The 17232-nt window shown below is 42.5% G+C and overlaps 2 protein-coding genes across 2 annotated transcripts; one reads left to right on the forward strand and one right to left on the reverse strand.

Moving 5' to 3' along the window:
- Positions 1-1053: 1053 nt before the first annotated feature.
- Positions 1054-15991, forward strand: capn5a (calpain 5a). Its single transcript, XM_030766195.1, has 12 exons — positions 1054-1218; positions 4325-4456; positions 9960-10168; positions 11453-11645; positions 12065-12258; positions 13541-13618; positions 13727-13922; positions 14174-14296; positions 14653-14849; positions 15247-15368; positions 15537-15667; positions 15809-15991. The coding sequence occupies exons 1-12, from the start codon at positions 1054-1056 to the stop codon at positions 15989-15991; spliced, it is 1923 nt and encodes a 640-aa protein (XP_030622055.1).
- ompa (olfactory marker protein a) lies at positions 8688-12423 on the reverse strand. Its single transcript, XM_030792924.1, has 2 exons — positions 12400-12423; positions 8688-9179 (listed from the first exon to the last, which is right to left on the reverse strand). The coding sequence occupies exon 2, from the start codon at positions 9171-9173 to the stop codon at positions 8688-8690; it is 486 nt and encodes a 161-aa protein (XP_030648784.1). The 5' UTR covers positions 9174-9179; positions 12400-12423.
- Positions 15992-17232: the final 1241 nt, after the last annotated feature.

A 17232-nucleotide genomic window follows, 5' to 3' on the forward strand; every position in this document is an offset into this window, starting at 1 on the left:
TTAAGGAGGTCTCCCTGACAACAGCACACACGTTAGCCTCAGGTTAAGTGGGAACAGACAGTCCTGTCTCTTTTGCCCCTGTGGCCACCCCTTTCTTCCACAGGCTTTATCTTCATCCTGTCCTGACATTGTTTCAAAATAATATTAAAAAAAACAAAACAAAAAAAGCAGAACTTTTGATCACACTTGGGTCACTGAACTTGTGGATGGCTGTCTGAGAACCGTCAAGAGAAGAAGGATATTTTGGTTCCCAGTAAAGAGGAAACGGCTGTGTGAGTGTGGGTCATGTGATTGTGAACTCCTCTCTCTGTGTGGAAACAAACTGATCAATGGATTTGAAATAGAGTCCATGCAAACCTATATATAACATATTGCAATTACAGATAAGCCTCAGACACACAGGGCCTGTTTGGTTCCTGAATATGTTTTTTTTTTCTCTAAAATGTGTCATCAGTAGGATTCATAATTGCTACATCTGGTTTGTGTTTACATCACGTTAACATAGTAAAGCATCCCATTCATGTTAAAGTAACAAAGCAAGTTGTTTACATTTAAAACAGTTCAGACAGAACTTAATATGGAAAATGTACTTTCTCCTGTTTTATTAATCACTCTGGCCTGTTTGGCAGTGTCAGCATCACAGTGCCTAAGAAATGTCTCCATGTTGTTGTTTAATATCTTTGTTCTACGGTTTTTTCTTACATTTGATATATTCCCAGATAGTTTTTTTCCATGTGGAGAATTTACTAGAACTGGAACACATTTGGAGAAAGAATGTTTATTAGTATTAATTTACGGTTAAAATCTGGAAGCAACAAGTTACAGTACTACCAAACTGGCCAGAGGACAGCTCGGACAAAGAGGTGAAAAGTGCCCAGTGGCCTACAGAAAAAAAACATACTAACCATTGAAAATCAGCTATTCACAACTGTATGTTTTCCAAGCCCATCAGCGGGCCAGAGAAACAGTGTTATGCTAAGCATGGGCCAATTTTCCTGCTGACACCTACGTTCTCCTGTCTGTAAAGTGAACCCTGTTGTTCCAGACTCAGAGATGTTTTCCTCTGTGACGGCTCATGAGGGCCAGAACTACTCAGCCCTGAAGAAGAAATGCCGGCAGAGTGGCTCTCTGTTCGAGGACCCTGTCTTCCCTGCCACTGACAAGTCTATGTTCTACCAGAACAACAACATTGGCAGAGTCCAGTGGAAGAGACCAAAGGTAAGGACATATAGTTTTTCTGTCTCTGGGCAAATGGTTATGATTAAGTCACAAAGTGGTGTCGTTTTTGTATTTACTGTGAGAAGTGTTGATTTGTAATAACACTCTATAATAACACTGTGTTAATTGTAGTAGCGTTAACCTACACTCACCTCCACACTGCTCAGAGTTAATTTTACACTGGGGGATAGGCGATGTTGGATAGGACGATGAGTTATGCTTCGGCCCTAACCTTCACCCCAAAACAAACCCCAAAACAAACCCCAAAACCATAAACATCTATTTTTGGCATGACCCCCAGTATTCATATCTGTTACTGACAGATGTTTATGACAGGGTGTAGATTTGGTTTGTTCACTGATAGCCTGAGTGTTTAATATCTGTAGATTAGATAAGATAAAAGCGGACACACACCATAATCACAGTGCGGGAACACCGGATTCTAATCAGCTTTGATACTGCTTATCACAGGCCATTCTCCCATCTGCTGCATTGCTTTATGAGAGAAATTCACGAGATTCATGAGTCTCATGTAGCATTCTGAACTGTCCCTGCAGGTTTCACACATGCACATAGCCCTGCAGTCAGGTAGAGTGTGTTTGCAGTGTTTATTGATCAAGCATGGTGCAAGATCTTTGTGAGTGTGTGTGTGTGTGTCTGTGTGTATGTGTCTCGGTGTGTATGTGTGTGAGTTTGGGTGTGTGTGTATGTGTGTTTGGGTGTGTGTCTGTGTGTTCCTGTGTGTGTGAGGAGATTGGAACCTGTTTGATATCAGTGTGACATAAAGGACCAGGATCCCTCTGCAACAACACTAAATACAAAATAATGACCTGGTAATATCCACATGTTGCATGTTAATGACAGAAAAATATTTTCTGTTATAACAGGAAGGAATATCTATGCTGCATTTAGCAAACCATGGTGGACCACATCAGTTCTCTGTGTCTGAATGTGTCTGATGTGTGAGCACATACTGTATGTGGTCAGATGTCAGTCTGGAATGGACCCTTCTGTGATACACACACACACTGTGCCGTTCCAGTCTTCTCTTAGTGAAACTAATTTGTTGCTCCTTGGAAAAACAAGTTTGAAAATTCTGGATCCAATGGTGCTCCAGCACGGCCCTGCCTGTCTAAGAAGGCAGGGAACGTGGTGATTTTTCTGGCTCTTTTTGGGCTTGTGGTCTCCATAAAGCCGAAGCTACAGCTCAGATTCAAGGGACCAGCGGCTGATTGTTTCTTCTCTCCTCCCATTATACTCAGAATGAGTTTACACAGTCATTAAAAAAAGTGCCAGTAAGTGCTTATGGGAAGTAAGACGTTTGAAAGACAATCTCTGAGCCGTGATGTGCTTTGAGAACTCCAATGGAAACAGTTATGCACAGAAAGTGCTTGTCATCTTTTTGAGTTCAGATTACTACAGACTATGAAATATTCATGACATCTGTCCACACATTGCCAGCTTTAATTTCTATACCATCTACACCTTTACAGTTAGAATCACTGCACCATTTTACCATTAGACAGAGTATAGCTAAGCACTGCTTTGGTTACTGTTGAAGTTGGTTACTGTTGAAATCAAAAATGAATGCACTTTTTGCCTCAGGTGTGTAGCAGACTGCTGTACACAGTTAGCTATTGTTCTGTGGTTTTTGTATAGTTATGTAGAGAGAGCTTGTTTATCAGAACCTGATTTAATCAACAAAATTCCAACAGCTATTGACATAGTTGGTCTGAAGTCTGTTCTGCTGAAAGTGTCAGTAACAGTCTTTTTGTTTACATATGAGCCTGCAGATTGTGTTAATGAAAATAAAATTGAATTGAATTGAATTATGGTACTCTTTCAGTTCTCTCAGGTTACGCCTCTGTAGTGTGTGAAGTCAATGAGTAGTTCAGGCCATAACACTGTTTGCACCACAGAACTTTGACACCCAAATAGCAAGGCCGTCGTACTAACAGTTTACAGAGTCACTGAAAAGGCAGCTGAGCCAGTCAGAGACAACAAGTTAAGTAGGTGTGAGTGTGTGTTTGGGTTGGTGAGAAGACAGTGTGTGCTGGTTGGTCTTAATGGTGCTGCTCTGCAGTAGGGGTTTTGTCTCAGGCTGAGGTCATTGGCCCGTACTGCTGACTCTCAGCTTACGGATGTCCACAGGCAATGCCGTGTGTGTGTGTGTGTGTGTGTGTGTGTGTGCTTTTCCATGACATGTATCAGTGAACTGATAGTAACAAAAAGAACAGGTATATTAAGTGAGAGAGAGAGAGGGAGAGAGAGAGAAGGAGTGAGTGTGTTTGTGTTTGTGTGTGTGTGTGTGTGTGTGTGAGTGTGTGTGTGCATGCGTGTTTGTGAGAGAGCGAGAGAGAGAATATAAGAGTGAGAGAGAGCAAAGGCGTGTATCAGAGAGTGGAGGGCTGATGTGTTGATGGGAGTGAAAAGGTTTCATTTTAGTCATATTGACATTTTCTGACACGATTCAGCCAGCGCTCATGGAGAAAGACACAGGAACACAGGGGCATCCAGTGAGGAGAGACAGACACAACAAACAACGACAAATTTTTCCATCTGCCTTGTTGGACACAGTAAAAGTCTTGGTGGTTGGGAGGATCCTCTGAATTGTTCCATTCATATGTAATTGACAGTGGAGTGTGTGGACCTTGTGCTGTGTGTAGTGATATGGAATGGCTCAGTAAGACTGGAGTGGATCATGGCACATCATCTGAGGATTAGATTAGACAGAGGAAGGGTGTGTGTGCTGCTCAGGGAGTGGTATTGTGCAGGGTTCTTAGAAGAAACTAGTGTTTGTGTGGCCAATGACCCGCTGTGTCCATAGGAGTTGTTTGGAATCGGGAACCTGTTTCCTTGTGTATGTACGTGTGTGTGTGTGTGTGTTTTTGTGTGTGTGTGTGTGCGCGCGCGCGCGTGTGTGAGAGCGAGAGAGAGAGAGAGAGAGAGAGAGAGAGAGAGAGAAAGATATTTATCCAAGAAAATCAAAATGACAAGGTTTCCAAACTTTAAGGTTTTCACTCCACTTTTAGGGTTGTGTAAGTCCACCAGGTTCTAGAGTACACATTCACCCTTCTCCCTCCTCTCTCTCTATGTCCTGTAACAGGAACTGTGTAGTGACCCTCACCTGTTTGTCCATGGAATCAGTGCCCACGACCTGCGACAGGGGCAGCTGGGAAACTGTTGGTTTGTGGCAGCATGCTCCAGTCTGGCCTCCAGGGAATCTCTGTGGCAGAAAGTAAGTTTGTGTGTGTTTATGTAAGTGTGTGTGTGTGTGTGTGTGTGTGTGTGTGAGAGAGAGAGAGAGAGACGGAGAATTTACAAAAATCATTAAATGTGGATGTGAGGGGTGCGGTTGTGATTCCCTCCTCTGGCCCCAAGAGGGCGACATACCTGAGGTACAGTGTGTCTGAGATGAGTATAAGATACTGAACCTGCTACAGTACAACCATAGACTACTTTTCACTGGTCTAGTTTGTTAGACCGCTCACAAAAGGCTGCTGGTTTACAAGTATCACTGTTAACTTATTTAGCATCCTGTCCAAGATATTAGGCCATACTTTTGATGTCAGATTAGAATTTATTGAACATTTGTTGAGAAGTTTCTTGAGTCTAAACACGCTTGAGAAAGTTACGTAATTTACTGATAACACATATCATATTTTTCCATCCTCAGTCATATTAGCTAATGTGTTTGTGTTTGGATTGTGAGTATAGGTCGAAGGGAACGCCTGGGTGGCCTCACCCCTGTCAGATATCTCTCATTTGCGTTGGCAAAGAAGAATGAGATACACAAATGTCAATAAAAGTTAATATTAGTCCAAGGGGAACAGAGCACACACCACATCAGGATCTCCAAGTTAGAGGATCTGTGAGTCTGTGTGTGTGTCAGAAAGACAGAGAGAGAGTGAGGGAGAGGTGTCCTGGAGAGGGGTTGAATTAACCGGAATGCAAAAAGCAAGAAGCAAATGAAATTACAGGATAGGAGAGAGAGAAAGAGAGAAGCAGAGAAAGGCTAAAATTAAAGGAGGAAACGGAAGAGGGAGAGATAGAAGGATGGGGAGATATCAGTGGTCCAAGGGTGGATGAGTAATGCTGTGGAAAATCTCTTTGCCATCACTATCTCTCCCAGTATTCCCTGTACATCCTTAGCTCTGTTTCTGCTCACACCCTGGGAGACACTGTTTCCCATTGCAGGATGGTCTATTCTGAGAGCTGTGTACGTTAAGTGTGGTTATCTTAGCTGCACACACTAGTTGCCCCAGTCTCACAGTTGCCCTTCCAGGGAAAAAAAGCCTTGTTAAAATTAATGTAGACAAGATGCTTCCATGAAGTTCTTAAAAACATGTACCTGGTAACACTGTTTTATTATGTGAGCCAAAGACATGACTAGTATTTGGTGCATTACTAATATAAAGGCAAGTCAGTGACTTACTGGTTTTGCAGAAACTAGAAAAAAAAGATATATGCAAAAAGATTTGCATAAAAACAGACAGTGAATCAGTGATCACATGGTATTAGATCTTGTGGACGTGGATTTTAATTGGTCTGTCAGTTGATGCAGAGCTCTTGGTGTGTCCTCATTGTCCAGATGTCTGACGGTTAATTTGCATTCCACTTTTTTTTTTTGCCTTTTTTACATTAGATAAATGGAATTGGTCAAAAAGGAAAAAAAAGCTCACTGCTTGTGTTCTGAAATTATTGTCAGTGTGGAGCTATTTGTAGAGAACAGGGCCAGTGACCTGTGCAGTTCCATTTCCTGCTGTACAAGAGGAAAAATTTTAAAGAGGAGGCAGGTTTTACCCTTAGCTTGCATGGATTTAGTATATGAGGGGGTCTGAAACCAGGGCTACGGTAGAACAGGGATTTTAGGATGTGAAGGGGACTGAAGCCAGGCCTGCACTAGAACAGATCTCCCTGGTTTTCATGTTTCTTGTTGTGCTATTGTGTCTCTTCATGTGTCATTGTAAAGTGGTTTCGGGAAGTGCGCAAGCTGGTGAAGAGTTAAAGGACTCAAAGCAGTGTGAGATGGCACCAGGTGACCTGTTTTTGTTTTCTTGTTATGATCGGTGTGTTCTCATTGCGTTGTGTGTTCCAGTAAAGCCAAGGGATGTGTCTGCAATGAGTTTACTGATGAGGTACAGGGTCGTGTCTCTGGACACACACGCATAGAAATGAGAGGGAGGGGGGGGCGGTGTTTGTGGCTAATTAAACGCTCTGGTCTGAACACTGTGGACCTGCCTCACCTGTACCTGTGGACACAGTCACTGGTGAACATGACTGGGTTCATTAAACACAGTGGGCGGAGTTCTGAAGCTTGTTTAAGCTGATTGCTCTTTGTTACTGAGCAGTGCAGCAGTGGGTGGGTGGTTTGAGTGACAGCTGAGGGTGAGACTTTCTTGAACTTGAATGAACTGTGTGTTCTGACGTCATCTCTGTGACAGGCACGGAGCTCACCGGAACTGCTCTCATTAAAGGCTCCCCTATGACTTCTCATTACCTTAATTTATGACTCCTTCCCTCTCTCTCTCTCTCTCCCTCTCCATCCCTGTCTGTCTCTCTCTCCTCTCTCTCTCTCTCCCTCTTTATCTCTCCTGAGGTATCATTAGCATGCCTCTCTTTCGGACACGTCTGTATGCTTTCATCCCCCCCCCCCCCCCCCCCCCAAAGACTCTCTGTCTTCAGAGTGTTCACACCGTGCTCATTAGTGTGAACACGTCCAAATCATTACAAAACGAGTGCGTTAGTTTCTCAGAAAGGCAAGCAATGTCATTTTAAACTTATTTACATTAAATTTGTCAGAAATCTGGCCTTTGATATTCAGACATTTGCAAGTTAATTAATTGATGTTCCTGCAGAGGCGAGGAGAAAGGATTGTTGTGGTATAGTTGGGTAATTTTTCATTGGCTTAACCAACCAAAGTCATACTATAAATAGTCCATCAGGGACCACTGGAACGTGAGAAAATACTCATTTGTTAACATTTTCAGGACAGTCATATCACACCGTTATATACGTAACATGCCAGTATATTGTAATAACATGTCAGTATATTCTAAAAACATGGCAGTGTTTTCTAATAACATGCCAATATATTTTAATAACATGCCAATATATTCTAATAACATGTCAGTATATTCTAATAACATGCCAATATATTATAATAACATGTCAGTATATTCTAATAACGTTACAGTGTACTCTAATCACATGTCAGTATATTCTAATATGTGCCAGTATATTTTATTAACATGTCAGTGTATTCTAACAATACACTGGTGGAGTCGCAGTGGCTTGCAGGAAGTGCCCATAGAATGGTAATGTATGCTTGCCTGTTGTATATTTTGTTATAGGAAAATAAGGGATAGGAAAAACATACATACTATGCATCACTGTTGAATACAGTGTCCACCCAAAGCATTCATTTCTCTTCTTTGGCTTTATGAATGTGTGTCACGCAGACAGACACATTTGCTGTGCTGTGGTGTTCTGCCTTGGGCTCTGTCAATACAACAAGCGTTGGTATTGATCTGAGTCTTCATTGGCTGGACCAGGCACTGCCATCCTGTGATTGGCTGTCTGTCAAAGACTGATATGGACCAAAGCACCCCCCCCCCACAGCCTGTCTACTACCTCAGTGCAAAATGCACATACACACACACACACACACACATATAAAGAATACACTGGACCCTGGTGGCTTATTGACAGCATATTTTAATTACTTATGTGCATTATTTTACGATTTTTTTTTCACATAGACTTTTCAGAGTTTTCAGAGGCCTCACTGACCTTTAAACAGGAGAGTAGTTTTGCTAGTGTCTTCCGTGCATAAGGATGTATCAACAGTCATGAAATATGAAAATGGCATATGTTGTTACTTCTATTACATATTTTTACAAATTATATTTAAATATTACTTTTCTCCTGCTACAAAATATTTTATACTCTTATCTGTGTCACATTCTTTGTATCATGTTACCCCCCCAACCCACCCACCCCCAAAAAACAAACAAACAAACAAAAAAACAGAGACAGAAAATCCAAGTTAAACTTCAGACACATGAGTAAAACTATTCCTCTACTGCACATTTTGTAATGCTAAGTAATATTACATTTGACATAACTAAGGTGGGTGCAAAAATATCTCTCCTAAAACTGTATACACTTAAATTTCTTTTGGCAACCAGATTAACCATTTTAAGCAAGTGTGGTTGATGTAACAATTTTTAGCTAAACTGGAAATCATGGAAACTATATTCATGTGAAATCATTGGTCCAACCTGCTGACAGATGAAGAGGAGGGGAGACAGAGACTTTTCTAGATCTTCTGAAGTGAGATGAGGAAAGAAGCGAAGCTTATTCTTCTAGCTGAGCAGAGCAGTGGGTAAATGTTGTGGTCGTGGAAGAGTTTCTAGGCTGGACTGTGCGCCTGTGGTGGGTTTTGGTAAACAGCCTCTTTGTTGTGGCTAACCTGAGTTGTTCTTGAAGACCACAGAGCAAGTGATGTTGTCTTTCTCCGCACCCTCCTTGAACGCAAACAAGAAGTACATCACTTTGCGCACCTTGGCCAGTTCGGCTATCCTCTCCCCAAACTCCTGGATGTCCGCCTCCAGGCACTTGATGGGGGCATCTTCAGGGTCTCCGGCTGTCCTCCAGAACTGGCCCGTGGGCTCCAGAAGTTGCCTGGTCATCAGGTTGGTGAGGTCTGGTGTCCAGAGCTGGGAGATGCCAGTGACGGAGAGTCGACCGGGTCCTTTGATGGTGACTTTCCAGTTGCAGAAGGCAAGGTCTTGCTGGGTGAAGTTGAGTCTGTAGACGGCTTCATGTGGTAGGAGTAGGCGTTCGCCGTCCTGCCTCTTCTGGCCTTTCTGTTGGAGTGACTGTACCCGCAGGCGCATCACCTCTGTCAGCTGGACGTCCTCGATGAAAGGCAGTTCCATTTCCTCACCCATTGCTGTCTCAAGTTCCCTCTCTTCTCTACTCAGCCTGACTGTGGTTGGTGTACTTGGCGAGTCTGAATCTGCTACTGGTCTGACTGGTCTCTCTTTTCACTCTCCTCTCTCTCTCTCTCTCTCTCTCTCTCTCTCGCCCTCTCCCCTGTCTCTTTCCAGCCCCCAGAGGGTAAAAAGCCGCATTTTGTTTGGGACTGTATTGATTCTGTTGCTCCAGCTCTGTGAGGAGGGGTGGTATGGGAGAGGAGCAGTGAACAGGGAGGTGGAAGAAGGGGGGATTTACGGTTGGTGTGTGATGTGTTTCAGCACTAGGCAACCAATACTAATGACGTACAAAAGCAGCATCTTGGGGATTTTCCTTCAAGTATTTCTGGTGCCTGTCAGTTTGATTTTTCTGTAGAAGTTTATGTCTGCAGTTGTGTGTGTGTCTGTATGTGTGAGTGTGGGTATATGTGTGTGTCTGATCGGGATCCTATGTAATATCTCAGCTCATTTCTGTGTCATGTCTTTCTGTCTGTCCTAAAAAGATGGCATGAGGTTTTACTTGTTTTTTTGTCTTCATATCTGTTAAGTGTACTATGTTCTGGATACAGTGTTGCCTTTATAACATCTCCACTCAAAAGCTTTTGTCATGTGCTTTACGGTTGATTATGTCTGACATCATCAGTCTGGTATTGACCAGAGTCAATAGAGTAAAAGAGGCAAACAGGACAGTGGCCCGCCCAAAATACTCATCTCATGGCCTTCTCTCTCTCTCTCTCTCTCTCTCTCTCTCTCTGCTCTCAGGTCATTCCTGATTGGAAGGAACAGGAGTGGAACCCGGAAAAGCCAGAATCCTACGCTGGGATCTTCCATTTTCGTTTCTGGCGTTTCGGGGAGTGGGCTGACATCGTCATAGATGACAGGTTGCCAACAGTGAATGGTCAGCTCGTGTACTGCCACTCTAATGACAGCAATGAGTTCTGGAGTGCTCTGGTGGAGAAAGCCTATGCCAAGCAAGTACACCCGCCTATAGCTGACAGTGGTGGTAGCCAATCAGAACACTTGCTCTCTGCATTACATTAATGTATTTCTTATGTTCATGCATTAATTGAGTGTCCGTATATGAGAAGTAAAGTGAAGTTTATATATATCAGGGTTTCCGTTAGCCAGTAATTACCGGTTTTTGCCCGGTAAAACTGATAAAAAAATGCTGAATTAAAAACTTGCTGGTCAAAATGTCCGGTAATAATGTTCATACAAACGTAGCTACAAGGAAGGCTATCCCTAAACAGGACATTGGACACATTGTATGTGTTTGATTTCAAGTTAGCAGACTTTGCCACAATGAAAAAAGGAGAAAACAAAATGTTACCTGGTAGTCTATAAGCTACATTTGATGCCATATAGGCCTAGCCTTTTTTTCTACACAGGTTAAAGGTATTTCGTAATAGCCAACATTTTAGCAGCTAATGTTGACGTTTTGCTCAATCGTTGCTGATCATTTTGCTTAATCGTTACTGTTCATTAAATAGTCAAACTGATTTTAGGTCGTTATCATTCCTTATAATATAATATAATAATATAATAATATATCCAATATATTTACATTTGTAACACAGACTGTTACTGAAACATGACCGGTAAGTTTCAAATTTGTCCGATAAAATAAATTCTGTCCAGACACCGCAAGAAAAAACCCTAGCGGATTTACAGCAGATATACAATACAGTATATATATATATATATGTGTGTGTGTGTGTGTGTTTGTATATATATGTATGTATATATGTATGTGTGTGTGTGTATATACATACACACACACACACACACACATATATAAACTGTATACACACAGTGCATCACATTGCACTTGTATATTTTATCACATTGCACTTGTGTAACATTTTCTAGCTATTGCATTGTATTCACACAATGCATAGTATAATTCCTTCACGATCAGCAAAGTATAAGCATTGCAGCATAAAAGTTTACACCGAAAGTTTTTCTTTCATTAAACGGAACACAGATTTTAAGGCTACTAAATTCTTCTACACAGGAATTAAAAGACAGATATTTGACACTTGTTTCATTTCATTTGCTCAAACACATCGTTATGGTTTAATCTGTGTCTGGATTCTCATTTAAAACTGATTTGGATACAGGTTAAGCTGCAGATAAAGCAAAGTTGTACTGAACAAGCCCTTCCCCAGACCCGCCTCCTAACACTGACTCTGCCCTCATCTTAACATTGACTCCGCCCCAATCCCAACACTGATCCCCGCCCTCTATCTCTTCAGGCTGAACGGCTGTTATGAGGCCCTGGATGGAGGCAACACGGCTGATGCTCTGATGGACTTCACCGGGGGAGTGTCTGAGCCCATGGACCTCCTGGAGGGAGGTTACGCCCAGGATGAGGAGGCTCGGAACCAGCTCTTTGAGCGGGTACTCAAGGTCCACAACCGAGACGGGCTCATCAGCTGCTCCATCAGGGTAAATGTGGAGAGGAGAAGAGATGAGGTCAGGTCAGGACATGTTCAGGATCAGACAGACATGGATTTGGTCCTGTCTACACTGTTGATTATTTCACAGATGTATCAAAGCTAGAAAAGATGCATATGGTTGACAAAATATGTGACCAAAGATTCATGGAATCCTTTTTACGTGTAGATGCTAATCCAGTCATTGAGTTTCAAGCACAGAATGTGTGCCAAAACATTTCAGAGGAAATTCAGATCTGTAGACCAGTAGGTCTGGTGAAATCATCAAATTAAATCATAAATATCCCAAAGCATGTAGATATGAAAGTATAGCAGGTGTATTGTTTATTCATTCTTGAGTGTGCTCTCTGTGAATTCAAGTGTCTTTGTGAAGCAGGCTGTTTTAAGGCATGTCATACTCCTGTTTCCCAGGCAAACTCCCAGGCAGAGATGGAGGCCAAACTGGACTGCGGCCTGGTTAAAGGTCACGCATATGCAGTGACTGATGTGAGGAGGGTCCGTCTCGGCCATGGGCTGCTGGCATATTTCAAATCAGAGAAACTCACAATGATCCGCATGAGGAACCCATGGGGGGAGAAAGAATGGACTGGCCCCTGGAGTGACAGGTAACACTGCCCCCTGTAGGCTTGGTGGTGCTGTGTCTTTCCTCTTTCAAAATACAAAAGGCCATGTCTCTGTTTTTTGTTTTTAATGGGATGTGGAGTGTTTCATGTGTGAATCAGTAGAAGCAGGATTAATGATAAGACTGGGGATGAGGTCAGGGATTTGTACATTTGCTAATCTTGGTTTCATAGGAAGTTGTTTTCAAGGCTGAAAAATCCTTTGAGTCTGGTATACACCAGACTGAATACAGGACTCCCTCTCTTTTTAGTCCCACATTGCCACCTAGTGGTGGACACACAAAGTACATATTATCTAAAGTCAGCAGTAACATATTTATTTGGTGGGAATGATAGCGCATTGGCTATGGCAGGTTTTCATAGAGATTTTATTTTACCAACTCAGTGTAGGAGAGTGTGTTCCACTTCTCCTTTTGACATGGTATTCCATAGAATGGATTGGTGTATCTTAGAAGAGGATCCGTACACAGTGTCTACATGCAGTTGCAATAGATCGTGAATCAAGAGCCGCTGCTTTTGGTACTGATTCTGAGCGTTCAGTCAGTTGGTCGGTCACCCAGCTCAAGTCAAGTCAATACGGAGTGGGGAGTAGCAAACCTCACAGATATGACGTTTCGTACATAGACACACTCCAAACGTGAAGGGAGATGAATGTGTAGCTGTGCTTTTCACTATTCTCCTCTCTCTCATCATCACCAGCTCATATTCTCTGTGGAGCGTGATATAGAAATGATGAGTCGGCCTTTTTCACAGATGTTTAGACACAGTGACTCCCTCCATCTCTCCCTCTGCTCTGAAGATTTAAACTTCAATAACAAAGTGAAGCTGCTATTCACAGCAGACACAGTACATAATTTATTACTCATTTAACTGAATTATTCATTTATGCTTTCACAAATGTTACTAGTTGCTCAGTGAATCAGCTGGTATGTTTTTTTGGCATGGCAAAATAGCCTGTTCTTCTTTTTTTGTCTTAGCTTGCAGAATTAGTGAAAACATTTTTACAGGTATTCTTGCATTTCTGTGTGCAGTTTGATATTATATGACTAAGTTGTAACAATGAATTTTCCTAAATGGTCTCTGTAACATACACTGGGGTGATTCACTCTGTTATTTAAGCATAGACTGAATGACCTCTGCCTCTCTCTCTGCCCCCCTCCCTCTGTCCCACTCTCTCTCTCTCTCTCTCTCTCTCTCTTTCTCTCTCTCTCTCTCTCTCTCTACCTCTCTCCCTCTCTCTCCCTTTCTCTCTCTTTCTCTGTCACAGTTCAGAGGAGTGGAAGAAGGTCAGTAAGAGTGAGAGAGAGAGGCTGGGTGTGACAGTGCAGGATGATGGAGAATTCTGGTGAGTTACACTTACGCACAGGGAGCTGTTTGTGCTCATTGTCTTCAGACCAGAGCTCCATCTCTCTGTCTCTCATGCTGTTCTCTCCTGCTGGTTCTGTCTATGCAGGATGACGTTTGAGGATTTCTGTAAGTACTTTACTGACCTGATTCTGTGTCGACTGATAAACACGTCCTATCTGAGCATCCATAAGACGTGGGAGGAGGCCGTGATGAAGGGCTCCTGGTCCCAGCATGATGACCCTCTAAAGAACCGCTCTGGAGGATGCATCAACCACAAAGCCACATTCATACAGAACCCACAGGTATGGAAATGTAAACATGTATGTGTGTGTCAGCAGGGTTCATGTGTGGGTATGTTCATGAGAGAGAAAGTGTGCACTTGTATGTGTGTGTGTGTCTGCATGCATGTGTGCGTGTGTGTGTGAATGTGCTTGTGTGTGAGTGTGTGTGTGTGTGCGCGTGTGTGCTGGTACACACATGATTATGCATATGTGGTTTTGTGTGCTCTTTTTTTTAAAAGCAGCTGTGTGTGTTTGTGTGTGTGTGTTTTCAGTATGTGTTTGATGTGAAGAAGGTGGAGGACGAGGTTCTGATCTGTCTGCAGCAGGAGGATAAGAGATCTCAGTCTAAAGAGGGCAGAGGAGAGAACCTGGCCATTGGCTTTGACATCCAGAGAGTATGAGAAACACATAATACTTTCATTATGACATACACACCTGTTTACACACACACTCATATGCACATAAACACACACACACACACACACATGCACTTACACACAGACGCAGACACAGACACACACACACACACACAAAGAGAAACTTTGCTCTGCTTAATGGTATGTTAGGGCATTAGAGGAACACATGAACACAAGTCAGCAGGTGTAACAGACCACACACACAAACTGAATATATGTGACAGACATACATATGTGGCAGTTCACTGCTCATGACACTTTTCTCATAAATAAAAAGATTTGTTGGACTGACCTTAACCCATATGTAAGCGTGTAAATCATTTTTCCACCACTAGGTGGAGCTGAACAGGAGCTTCCGTATGCATACCACCCAGGACAAAGTGGCCAGTTCCATTTATATCAACTCCCGCTGTGTTTTCCTGCGTAAGGACCTTAAAGAGGGCCGTTACGTCATCGTCCCCACCACCTTTGACCCCGGCCTGCAGGGAAAGTTCCTGCTGAGAATCTTCACCGATGTGCCATCTGACTGCAAGTAAATAACAGCAGACATACAGTGTGTGTGTGTGTGTTTGTGTGTGTGTGTGCGTGTGCGTATGTGCGTGCGTGCGTGCATGCTTGCGTTCGTGCATGCGTGTGTGTGTGTGTGTGTGTGTGTGTGTGGTGTCTGTGAGTGGTCAGAGAACTTGTGAATTTACCAGTCCCTTAGAAGCTCATGTTGATGTCTAATTACTGTTCAGGGTTACATTGTGGGAATTCATTAAAATTGTATATATGAAAAAAAAATTGTAAACAATTTCTTGGTGTCCTTTGTGCATAAACTGTTGTGTGTGTGTTTCTCTCTCTCTCTGTGTGTGTGTGCGCGCGCGTTTGTCTGTCTGTCTGTTTGTGTGTCTCTGTGTATCTGTGTGTGTATGTGTGTGTGTTCTCAGGGAGCTGACCCAGGATGAGCCTCCACACACATGTTGGTCAAATATGTGTGGTTATGCACAGCTGGTCTCTCAGGTGCACGTTCTCCAGGCTCGGGGTCTGCAGGCCCAGGACTCAGATGGAGGTACGACTCTCATGCCTGTTTTATTCCCTGCCTCATGTATAATTTGAGGTTGAGAAGGCACAATATGAAACTGTGGATATTTGAGTGGCTGTCAGACAGAGGAGACATGTCTGTGTGGTGTCAGCACACCATGATGATTGACAGATATCTGTCTGATTTCAGCGTCAGACCCGTATGTCATAATCAGCTGTGAGGGAGAAAAGGTGCGCTCTCCGGTGCATAAGGACACACGGGACCCAGAGTTTGACATCAAGGGACTTTTCTACAGAAAGAAACCCAAGGAGAGAATCCATATTGAGGTAGATGAGAGGATCCAGAATGCCTCTTTTCACTGTGCCTTTTATTACCTATTTAGTAACAAAAGTATTCTTCCACATTTTTTTTTCATTTCTCTCTTTCTTTCACTCTCCCTGTCTCTGTCTTTCTTCCTCGCCAATCAGATCTACAATAAGAATGTGTTGATGGACAGCTTCCTGGGTCAGGTGACCCTAAACGGTGACCCCAACGACCTACAGGAGCAGCACACTCTCCAGCTGCGTGATAAAGGCAGTCGCCAGAGCAACGACCTCCCGGGCACGCTTGTTGTACGACTTACCACCAGCAGCGTCCTCACCAAGATCTGAAACATGCTGGCACAGCTCCCTCGTTACCTGGCTGAGGCCAACCTCCAGCAGTTGGCCTCAGTCACACCCATAGTAGCCCAGCACGCTATCAACAGGAAAAGCTTTGTATCACTAATTTACTTTGAAATATTCGTGAAGTGCCTATTTTTTTTTTTTTTTTTAGTTTCTTTTTTAATTCAGTCTGATGTTGAAAGACATCATGTTGATGTCTTTCAGCTTTTTTATATATATTTTGTGTTTGCCAAAGATCTGAAAACTTTATCCTGAAAGATTTGTTTACAGGTTCTCTGGGACCAAATTTGATCTGTAAAATACTTGTTCATGGCCATAACTTCATCTCTCTGTCTTTTACCAAAGGCAGAAAACTATCATTATACCACTCAGACTGTTCCCAGTGCTTTGTCACATGGTGTGGCTTTGACATTGTTTATAGACAGTAAGAAACTGCTCACAACTATGAAGATAATTATAGCTGGTGTCATGTGAGGGACATGTCGACACACGTAACAGATGTATTTCTTTGACCATAATTTCTCTGCCTTCAGAGAGTTTTCATTATTATGGGTATAAGACCACTCCAGTGTTAGGGGCTTTTATTCTGAAGTGACACTGTTTTCATCAGTGTAAACCCAGGTACAATCACATGAGGGTTAGGAAACCAAATTTAGACTGAGTAACAGGAAGCAAAATTAGCGAATCAGTCAGTCCTCAGGAAAGATGTCAATGCCACATTTAATTTACCTCTATTTATTTATCCAATGTAAGCTGTCCTGAGTGTTCAAAAGTGCCACACAAAATACTCGCATTTTTCTGTATTTTATTCTTATTGTCCTAGTGCCACAAGTTGAACTGTCTGAAGTACTGACATACAGATTAGCCTTGATACTACTTGTTTTTCATGCTAGAAGTCCTGTATTAGCAGATCCTGTAAACTCCAGCTCAGATCATGAGTCTATGAATGATGAAGTTTTTTTTTAACCTACAGGACTGAAATTGTTTTGCACTTTTTTTTTTTTTTACCCCAAATAACATCTGTCCAAGTTTTATCACTGTTTACCTGTTTTGTTTACTTAAACTCGTAATGTGGCTGCAGTATTTAGTGGTGACAGATTTGTCAGAGTGCTGAGACATATTCAGAACCCTTAGAGGGAAATGTTTAATTAAAATTTTTTTTTACATCATTTTAGTACTTTACTGTTTTAACAGCGCATTATACTCCTGTTGGTTTTAAATGTTGAACA

Source organism: Chanos chanos, chromosome 2 (assembly GCF_902362185.1).
Source record: "Chanos chanos chromosome 2, fChaCha1.1, whole genome shotgun sequence".
NCBI lineage: Eukaryota > Metazoa > Chordata > Actinopteri > Gonorynchiformes > Chanidae > Chanos > Chanos chanos.